This window comes from Mangifera indica, chromosome 17 (assembly GCF_011075055.1).
Source record: "Mangifera indica cultivar Alphonso chromosome 17, CATAS_Mindica_2.1, whole genome shotgun sequence".
In the NCBI taxonomy this organism is placed as follows: Eukaryota; Viridiplantae; Streptophyta; class Magnoliopsida; order Sapindales; family Anacardiaceae; genus Mangifera; species Mangifera indica.
The window spans coordinates 6,765,313-6,776,172 of NC_058153.1; the positions used below are offsets into that span (position 1 = coordinate 6,765,313).

A 10,860-nucleotide genomic window follows, 5' to 3' on the forward strand; every position below is an offset into this window, starting at 1 on the left:
TTTTTTTTTTTTAATAATCAGTTGAAGATTTTAATTAGTCCGGTTTAAGTACAGCATCAAAATAATGTATTGGAATGGAATCCTTCGAAGGATTCCATTCCAACAAGACTTTCTACTGAAAGCAAATCATTCCATTTCCAATCCCATGAGCTAATCATGACCCCAGAAGAAATCTATCAAGCAAGCAACAGAACTGGTAGTTATAGACAAAACAGTAAAAGACTTGATAAATGTTAAAATTTCTTAAGACAAGAAGAAGAGAAAATTAAATAATTAAATAAAGCACAAAGAATACATATATGAAAGAGTGATAAAATTGCTTGCATCAGTGGAAACAATCTCTCAAATAATTTACATGTACAATGATTCAGCCCAGAGAAGAGATTACCAAACAACTCCACAATCTACAAACAAGCCCTTCTAAATTTTGTGCTGTAAAAAACATCAGCAATTAATCCAGCCAAATTTCACACTTTGGTTAGATCTAAACTAAAACTAATTAAAATCACATTAAGATAAACATAAGCAAAGTATCCTGGAAGTGATTTAAGGATTATGAATGCATGATCCGATGAAATTTCTCATTGCTCAAGCACGATATGCACGTTATTAAACAGTTTCAGTACCATAAACATCATGGTTTCCCCCATTTTCTTTGCTCAGTTTTGATTTGGGTAAAAAGGAACCATTTCTTGGAGACGGTTTACCTGATTGTGGCTTCTTATTGTATAAATTAAGGTAGGTGTAAAAAGTCATACCCGCAATAGCTACAAACGCTCCATAAATACTGGTTGTGCCTGGATTTGAACCAAAGAGGTAGTAATTTCCAAGAAGTATAACACAGGTTTTGAATTGTCCGAGGACCACATGTGAGATAGCTGATGTTGCCCTGAAGGAGAAAGAGAATAAAATCAACTCAATATCAAATATTTAACTGCAACTTAAACCTGCTTGTATAACCATCAAAGCAATATCCAACATCTTTAAGATATAAAAACAAAAACAAAAACAAAAAGCAAAGAATAACATTGAAAGGTATGATTTTAAGATATAAAAGCTATTACATGTGTTCAACGACATATATCAGTTGAAAACACAAGAAAAAAAGTAACTGTATCCAATTGTACAGTTCTTTCGGGTAAACCTTTTGAAGAATATTTAAGAAATATCAAGCATCTAAATTGACAAGATCATTTGTCAACTGTTCAGAGTTAACTCAAAACCCAAGTAAGAAAAAGCAGTTTAGTTCAAGAAAGCGAAAGTTAGCATCACTTAATCCTGAAGTACACTCCAGCAGCCAAAGATATAAGGCATTCTTGTGGGAAAATTTTGAAAGCAATAGAATTTGTCGTCCTACCGAGATTATCAGTGTTTCTGTCAAGTTATCAATCTATCCATTCAAATTTAACTAAAAGACAAAAATAATATAAACCTTTCTACCTTCCATTCCTCCTAAACCCAAAATTCATGTTTTCTACCCGACCCCAGTTACAAAGTGAAGGTATAAAAATTCTATAGTGACCAAGGAAAGTACTAACAAAGGTGATGAAATATCTTTTTCTTGACAATAGAAAGGTAAAAGTAATGGATAAGAATAAAGCAAGCTCTAACATTTTAACCCTAAAGGTTAGCAAAAGTGGTAGAGCTATATGATTCCCCAATAAGAAAACTTGGGTTTGAACTGCATCGGGGTTTACCTGTGCCAGACAAGGTTGCCTAGTCAAAAAAAAAAAACGGTCTAACATTCTAACTAAGCCAAGGCAGATGCCCCAGCTATCATCCCAAAGATATTTAAGAGGACAAAATAAAAACATAAGAGAGTTCTGCTTAAGATCTTTCTAAGGATCAATTCCCTCAAAGATATATTCAATCTCTGTTCAGTCACTCAAAGATATATTCTCTGCCTCCCCCTATATTGCCAAAATGCAAAGCATTTCCATCTTCTTATAACTGTTTTCATCATAATTATACTTAAAATTGATTGCTTATTCTCCAACTGATGTAATCATACAATATATTTCTTTCCTATTCCAATTTTCCAACTCAGTTGTCGATACTTTCTTTACAGTACATATAGTATCCTAATTTTCCAGGGCTATACTACACTTCATCAATTATGGAGAATAAATTTATATCCTTTAGTCTTATACCAACCCACAAATGTGTCTACAAACTATTGTCCAACGAAAAACAGAAGTAGCATGTACTACATCTATAATTAATTATTCCCCAAGCTAAACTTTTTTTTCCCAGGTGATCTCATCCATACACCAATGAAACCACTAAAATCCACATTTCCTACAGGTGCTCTATGCTAATTGGAGGCTAAGAACTTGTCCAATTAGATGAGATGCTTGATGTGGAATCACAATGTATTAACTCAACATTGAGAAGTTCCTAGCAACAATGAGAGATGACAATTTTGGCCCGACTTTAGGGGCCCTGACCCTAACGGGAAGGGGATTCTTCAATAGAAACAGGGAAGGGAAAGGGGAAGGAAAAACAGACCAGGATGAGGATGAAAAAAATCCCTACAATCAGGGATAGGCCGAAGACGGGGATACATGTGTCCCATCCCGTCCTGTCCCCAAACCGCCCCCCTTCCCCCCTCCCCCCCGGCCCTGTCCCTTTATATTAATATATTTACTTAAAACACTAACATATCTTTATAGTTTAAAATTATTTATATTTTTTCAAATTTATTTAGGTTTTTGTTGTGCATATTAAAATAGTTAATATACTATAATTGTGACATTTGAAATAGTAAGTTGGTTTTAATTTTACTTAATTTTGTTATTTAATATATATATATATATATATATATATATATATATATATTGTGTTTAGAAGGTATGGGAGGAGATTTTTTTTTACAGGTACAAAAAGGGAATTTTTCCCACAGGGATGGGGAGAGCATTTTTCTTCCTGCAGAGGGGATGGGAAATCATTTTTATCCTCGTAATAAGGATGGGGATTGAGATCCCCTCCCCGTTGCCATCTCTAGCAGCAACGGAGACTCCCTTGTGTAACATTAAAATACCGTCACCGAATTTATGATGCTAACAGCTCCCTTAGTTTTCAGTTGACAGTTTGGCTATAACTCTAGCATCCAATCAGCAATTCTTCCTCTTGATTTTGTTTCCAAATAAAGGCTCTTCAGTGTTGAAATTTCAAAAAAAAAATAAAATAAAATAAACTTAGCAACTATATTAAAATAAAATTAATTCAAAAATTTTATAAATCATATATTTTTACACTGAACAAATTTCTCTATAAAGCACTGTCATAGACAATACTTCAAGAAAAACTTTTTTCCAAAGTGGTTCCATTCTTGTTCCGACACTTCCAAGACAAGTTTCAGTAATCTTTAATCCTTCATTGATAAAAGGCAACTTGTTTTTGATGTTTCCTCCATTCAACAGTACATAAATTTTGCCACCTCTGTGTGTTCCACAATAAGTGACAATTTTGAAAACAGAAAACATTAATTACAAATCTTAAATTATTATACGGTTTTTTTTTTTTGGTCAATTTGAATCCACTTTTGAAAATAATAATGAATAGGAGGCTCCATTAGAATTTAAATCCCCCAAGCATTTTCAGTTTTACCTCCATATTAGCTTATCATAGCATATCATCTATAATAAACCAAGAGACTCCAAATGTCATGCAAGAAAATGATGGACTAGAAGGCCATGTTCCAGATAGATATAGTTAAAATTGAGCACTGTTAGAGCTCCAATTTGAATATGTATCAAAAAAGGGGTAGTCGTTGGAATAAGGGATTACGTAATGCGAAGATTGCAAATGATTCTCTAATCATGGGTGAGGACCACATGCTCAACCAGGATTGGGAGATGGGGAGAAACTATTAAGCATAAGGAATAAAATAGCCTAGAGGCATCGAGCATTAGCGAGGCTTTTTGGATGGGGAAGCTTTGGCTTTAGGGAGGCAGTTCTTTGAATAGTCTATGATGCCTTTTTTGCTATAATTTGTGTTAGTCATTGTTTTAATTTCTCTAAGCATTGTTTGGTTTGCATTTCTCTATTTTTAATCAATATTATACATGTTAAGCTTTCCTCTTCTCTATTTGGATTTACCACGATTAGATTTTTTTTGAACAAAGAGCAGATCACCTTGATCAACACAGATAGCATTCATCTTATCAATTTGTTCAACTTCAGAATTCTCTTGAATGGAGAGAGAATATCTTTGATCTAATACAAATAACATTCAAATCTTCAACTTTTTCGTCAGTTCTGGATCTTACCTCATTTTCTACCTTAATTTCACTTCAGATTCTTCATTCAATTATGAGGGTTATTCAAAGTTCACCTTGCTCACAAGTGTATCACCAAGTCATTCCCCCAATTCTGGAATCACAACTCTCATGAATTATTTGTGCATCATTACATATAAATTGCTCATAGACTTGTAAATCTTGCTGAAAATCTGCTGCTATCTCCTTCATGCTAAATATGTCATAAATGTTAGCTAGGTTCTCATTATAAGAGCTAAGACAATGAGGAGCCATTGCAACCTGGGCTCTAATACCACCTGACACAGAATAATGTCGAATGGGCTGTGATCTTGTTCACAAAGACCTTGGGATGTTGATATAGCTCAACAAAGACAAAAAAAATATAGCAAAGAAGGTCATTCAACACCCAGAGAAACCAAGTGATCCACCTCAAGCTACACAGGAGCTGTATAGGTCTGATAGAGTATGTCACGAGCCTAAGAATAAGGATTTTTCATGATTTAGCACAACAACGTACTGGTCATACAAGATGTTAAACCCACGACCTACGATGGTGTTGTAACATATCCAAATATCATCAAATGACTTAAAGCAATGAAATATAAGATGAATTTCATGTACTAGAACCAATAATGGACTCTAGGGGATCCACCTAAAGGGATAAAATTCACCAGGTATAAATAGGTCTTACAGAAGACTAACATGGATGGTTGGTTAGTTGCTAAGGTTTTCAAAAAAGACATAACAAAAACTATGATGAAACCTCTTCACTGATTGCAATGTTAAAATTCATTTGTATTTTACTTACAATTGCTACATACCACGATTACGAAATTTGATATATAGTTAAGATCATGTTCTAGAATGAAAACCTTTTAAAGGATGTAAATAAGACATAGAACAATGGTTTTGTTCTTAGAGGAAAAGTTAGTGAGTTATACAAGTTGTAGAGCTCCGTTTATAAACTCAAGCAAGCTTCAAAGAACTAAAGCATTCATTTTTTATTAAGTCATCAACGAATTCAGTTTTATCAAAAACGAAAATAAGCCCTTTATGTACAAGAAGGTCAATGGAAACATAGTTGTATTTCTAATATTCTATGTCGATAACATATTATTTATTAGAAATGATATCTAAACTTGCAGTTAGTAAAAACTTTTTTTATCCAAGTTCTTCTCTATAAAGGACTTGGGAGAAGCAACCTATATACTTCTTAGACAAATTGCTAAAATGATTCAGCATAGAAGAGTCCAAGAAGGAATTTTTCCTTGTGACACAAAGCATGTATCTTTCTAAAGACGTGTCCTAGCATACAAAATGAGAGAGAAAAGACAAGTAAGGTTCCATATGTGCACTCGGGTTTATGTCTCATATGTCTTAAGTACCTGTCATAGATATAATTGGATCCAAGTGAGCATCACTATAGATAGTCAAAAAAACTTTTAAGTACGTGAGAAGGAATAAAAATGTTTTCTCGTTTCTAGATAGAATGATGAGTTTATTGTCAAAGAATATAGTGATATCAATCTCTAGACTGATAAAGATGACTATCAATCATAGTCACGTTATGTATTTTGTTTCAATGGGGTTGCAGTTTATTGGAAAAGCTCAAAGCAAAACACTTTGGCGAATTCTACAACATAGGCTAAGTACATAGGATTATTGAATGCGACCAAGGATGCAGTTTGCATCAAGAATTTCATTTCTAAACTTGGTGTGGTTTTAAGCATCGTTGACCCAATAGAGTTTTACTATGACAACAATGGTACCATAGCCTAGTTAAAGCACTAAACTACTTTGAGTGACAATAAATGGAATAACTAATACTAGTGGTTCTTTTAAAATAAATCATACATCAAAAATATAAGTTTTCTTGTGGTCATTATAATTTCAATAACAATCATAAGAACCCAATAAGGTACTTTACGATAGCAATGATAGGATAGCATATTCAAGTGATATGAACATAAATGACCAGCAAATTTGTTGTCAATTTGATAGGGACAACAAATCTCCCATTCAATGACTGCCACAGTTTAAGTTTCCAAAAACATGGTGGACAATATGCAAAAAAGAAAACGAAGCCATTAATTATTTACATTCTGCTCCAACAAACTGCATAAAGAAATATGAATTTGAAAAATACTGGCACTAAAAGTCTGTATGAGCTGAACTTAAAAACTTTTTTTTTTAATTTAAAAAAATCATGTGGCCAAACATTTCATAGCAAGCTTCAAACTAATTGCCAGGTCACGAAGAAACATTTTCTGCCATTGAATTCATGTGACCTTAATAATAGTCTTACAGTCTTAGTCTTTAATTCACCAAATTATCACCCTGAATCCTGATCTCAATAGAAAAAATGCATAGACCGCAACTAACCAAATGCAATAAAGGCAGGGACTGAAACTCTTACATTTGCAACCACACAACAAAAAGGTATGGCACATCCAGTTTAATCAGAATGAAAAAATGTCACTTACCCAAGAGCTAAAGCACCAGACCACTGAAGCAAGAAGCCAAGAAAAGCAGACATAAGAATTGCCAATGTGTTAGTGAGGTTCCAGTCAAAGGAGAGGACACCAGGAGGATCTAAGATAGGAATCAAAGAAACAAGGAAAAGCATAGTGATTGGTGTTGTCTTCCACATTAACCTGAAAGACAATTTCACAACTAAGGTAAAGAACAAATTTGAAATATTGTAGTAACAGAGTAATAAAAATGAAAGTCTGAGTATTCAATCTGGTACATAACATACGCCAAGGCAGTCCAGTTTTCTTGTTGTTGCATATTGGACCACAGTATCTTGTTAGTTGCACTAGGAATTACCCATGCCAATGCCACACAAGCACCAAAGAGACTAAATTGCAGATCAGTTACAGTAGCAACAGCAACACCAATGGACACAACAGTAAGTGTAATCACCTGAAAGAACTCAGAAAGAGCTTCACATGAATGACATATTTATTGTTACGAGTGGTGATGTCAAAAGTAATAAATGACCAGATCAACCAACTTATTCTTAAAACTTGTCAGATGTTACTTCAGCACAAGTGAAATTCTAGAAATCTATTTTCTTAGGGCATAGAAAAACATTCAACAACTTTATGGTAGACAACTGTTGGTCGTTCTCAAAAGAAAGGAGAGAAATGATCTGCATGCATTCCAACATAACTATGAACTTGCTGATCCATGGTGTGCCTATATTTGTCCCCCTCCTAAGAGCATAGCAACTTAGGCACCATATTTTAAATTACTATAGAACTATATGATTAAACAAATACAGAAAAAATAAAAACATAGAAATGATATGGAGATTTCTGAAATTTTCTGAGGTTTTTAAATACAGCAGAAAATGAAAGGTTTAGAAGAAAAATGCCAGGCAAACATTCAAATCCTCCATATATACTTTAAGACATCAAATGTTTAAAAGATGGTGACATATTACAGGGATGACCTTCTGCCTTTTTCAACAACAGCCAACAGTTCGTATGTGAAAATTCCGAATTAAATGATTCTACCAAATTAAACATATAGATATTTCAAGAATTAAGCTCTCTGATCTCTTTTGATACATTATATTAACAGAATGAAGATATAAGTAGACCTCTCATCTTATCACCAGAATTCTGAAATCAACTTGATGTATAGGTTACATAACAACCAAATAACATGGAAATAGTGGACCCTAACATGGACAAGTGGCCAAAAAATAACGCTAAAAACAATTATGCCTACAAACTTTTAATTAGATTATTCTCTTATACATTTCAGATAGATACACAATGTGGGTATTGAGTCAAACAACAAGTTCAATATATGTTAGTAGAGCATCATCCATATTTACAATGATAAGAATTTTACTCTGGATATACATCAGGGCAATCTTTTGCATGCATACAGCTGTGTCCTATCTAACAATGAAGCACATTACACTTCTCTAGTTGAAGATGACTATAAATCATACGTGGATATAAGCAAATCAATACTCTCTATTACTACATCTGAGGTGGTAAAAGAAGCCATTTTATAATAATACAAATTTTAGTGTGGACATGAAGGTGTAGTTAAACAAATGCCAGAAAGGAAAAGTTACCTTTAAGAGAGAAACTTTCTTTCTGTACCATAAAAATTCTGCCAAAACAATGGATGGTGTAACAGCAATCTTGGCCATCTGATAAAACCCCACACTAGAAAAGTATACAGAATCAACAACTTCAGACTGGTAAACAGAGAAAAAAAACTCGAGGCAGCAAATAGAAACCCATTAATTTCACCTATTGTACTTCAAGCTAACATTAGCAAGGCCGGTAGAAAAACACATAACAAAACCGAGAGTGAATAAAGATAAACGGCTCGATTTTGAGGCAGGAAACGATGGAAGGAGACCAAAAGCATTTAAAATGGCCATCAAGGTCCAGCTCATTAAATAGTGTAAAAAGCTGAGGCAAATTGGGAAGTGGAACCCAACATTTTTAAGAACCTGAGAAAAGAGACAAAAAAAAAACTAACAAGTTACCAAAAGCACACACATCTAGAATCCGTCAAGCGTAAAAAAGTTAGTACACAAACCCATTTGTTCATAAAAATAATGCCAACTGCAACCACAAAGTTGAATGTAAGAGCAACAATGGGGCCAAATATATGTTGTTCACTACGCTTGGCACCCTCCGAAGACCGAAATCTGTTAAACAAAGAGGCTTGCAGCTCTTCTAGAGCCCTCCCTGAATTCACCCATTGTGAGAAAAAGTTAACTAATATGCCAAAATGCCTCAGGCACAAGATTCCCCATACAAAAATGTACAAAAAAAAAAAAAAAAAAACAGTTCAATTACAGTTATTAACTTATGTATGAATACTTTGGTTTTTATCACAATAATGAAATTAGCATTATAACAAAAAGAACCCCTTGAAGCTAACTTAGCTTCAAATTAATTTCCCTGTCATTTACATGCAAATTCATCTCCATCCTCGTCCACCAATTCAACTGAATCTAGTGTATGCCTAGACTCAAAACATATTCAAACCAGAATTTACCATTTTTGCTTCAAATCAGCAAATTAAAAAAATTAGTAATTTAAGTAAATTAAGACAACATTACATAACCTAGATACAAGCTCAAAAAAATAAAGAAACATTATTAACTAAAAAAATTAAGGAAAAAAATTATTAAGTGAAAACAGAAAGAAAATACCCTTTTCACCAGCATCACTATCCTTGCGCTTCAGAATTTTTCTAACATCTTTCTTGATCAAGAAGTTCAAAATGTCACGGCTAAACATGGTTTTCAGTTGTCTCTTTCCCAGCTCATTTTGTTATAACATAGTAGAATTTCTAGTGAAAAAGAAGTGTGTGAAATATTTGTTTTACTGTTATTTGGATTTTATAAATTTTGAAGCAAATAAAAGTGAGAGTACACGTGGTCTGCAGACAGAGTTGATTGCGGGGAAAGACGAGAAAATTGCGGTGTTTTATTTATCGGCCGACACTGCGACTGAGACAGCAAGTGTAATTTGTCGTGTATGCGCGTGATTTGTGTTTTACTTTTGTTTCATCTCGGTGAAACTGAGCCGGTTTGTTGACTACGATGGGGATGCTTGCAAGTAGTCAATCCCTAAATAATAAATAAATAAAAAGATATTGAAATTTTTACCATAAAAGGTAATTGCCATATATAAATATCATACTTTTGTATTTATACCACAAAATCTACAGAAACTCCAAAATATCCTTGCTTAACATTATTCATGTTTTGTTTGAAATAAAACTCTCCAAACCAACACTTCACCAAGAATAGCCAATGACAACGCAACATTTAGATATCGCAAACAACTCTGATGACAATGCAACATCAAACAACTCCGACGGCGATGCAATGATAGCATGACAAGTGAGCAATTCTTCCTTGTTGATGGCATGTTGATGATGAATGCATTGTTTTCTTAGATTTAGTTGTCGGGTATGAAAAATCTTGTTGTATTGTTGCTTTTTGTTTGGTTGAGCATGATTTTTAGTTGGCAGCTATGTTTTTGTTTGAAAGAATTGGTTAGCCAGTTGGCCAACCCTTGACGACCTAGCCAACCCAACCTTGTTTTCAGTTGATGCGTAATTTGGTTAGATTTAGGGATTGGGTAGGAAAATGAGGCTTGGGTACGAAGATTGGGTTGATTTGTTAGTTAGTTGAGCATTATTATAGTTAGAGATTGTTATTTTATTAAAAGAATGAGTTAGCGACTTGGCTAACCCAAGGTTGGCGTGGTCATTAACCTTATCTTGCTGATTTGGATCTTAGATCTATTTGAGTTGGTTATTGTTTTTTGTTGGTTACTGCATTTGTAATAAATTATCACCTTTCTCATTATGTCAGGAATATGCGGTTAACAACTAGGAAAAGGCGTTCTAATTTCACATGCACCTTTTCGCTCTGATGAAGATGGACATAGTAAGTTTTATTAAAGAGAAGCTAATAATGATTCAGAGAGAGATGTTTCAAACAATAAGTTTTAGATGTTTTATGGAATTGTAAAAGCCCTAGTGTAGCGTTGTTTTTATTCATTCCATGCTACTCATATGATTAACCACGAGGACTCAATAAGAG

At 33.8% G+C, this 10,860-nt stretch overlaps 1 protein-coding gene across 2 annotated transcripts; it reads right to left on the reverse strand.

The window, feature by feature from the left end:
* Window positions 1-256: 256 nt before the first annotated feature.
* LOC123199917 (nucleotide-sugar uncharacterized transporter 1) lies at window positions 257-9,842 on the reverse strand. 2 transcript variants are annotated; one of them, XM_044614959.1, is made up of 7 exons: window positions 9,457-9,842; window positions 8,835-8,986; window positions 8,540-8,745; window positions 8,359-8,452; window positions 7,021-7,187; window positions 6,746-6,916; window positions 257-889 (listed from the first exon to the last, which is right to left on the reverse strand). In XM_044614959.1, the coding sequence occupies exons 1-7, from the start codon at window positions 9,542-9,544 to the stop codon at window positions 610-612; spliced, it is 1,158 nt and encodes a 385-aa protein (XP_044470894.1). In that variant the 5' UTR covers window positions 9,545-9,842; the 3' UTR covers window positions 257-609. The 2 variants fall into 2 exon arrangements, with proteins under 2 accessions (XP_044470894.1, XP_044470893.1); XM_044614958.1 differs by having other exon boundaries at window positions 7,012-7,187.
* Window positions 9,843-10,860: the final 1,018 nt, after the last annotated feature.

Excerpts from the sequence above, each read along its gene's own strand:
- LOC123199917 (XM_044614958.1), bottom strand. The coding sequence starts at position 9,544 with ATGTTTAGCCGTGACATTTTGAACTTCTTGATCAAGAAAGATGTTAGA. Across the intron at positions 8,987-9,456 it reads TAGTGATGCTGGTGAAAAGG|GGAGGGCTCTAGAAGAGCTG; the intron begins GTATTTTCTTTC and ends GGGTGAATTCAG. Across the intron at positions 7,188-8,358 it reads AGAAAGTTTCTCTCTTAAAG|GTGATTACACTTACTGTTGT; the intron begins GTAACTTTTCCT and ends GAGTTCTTTCAG.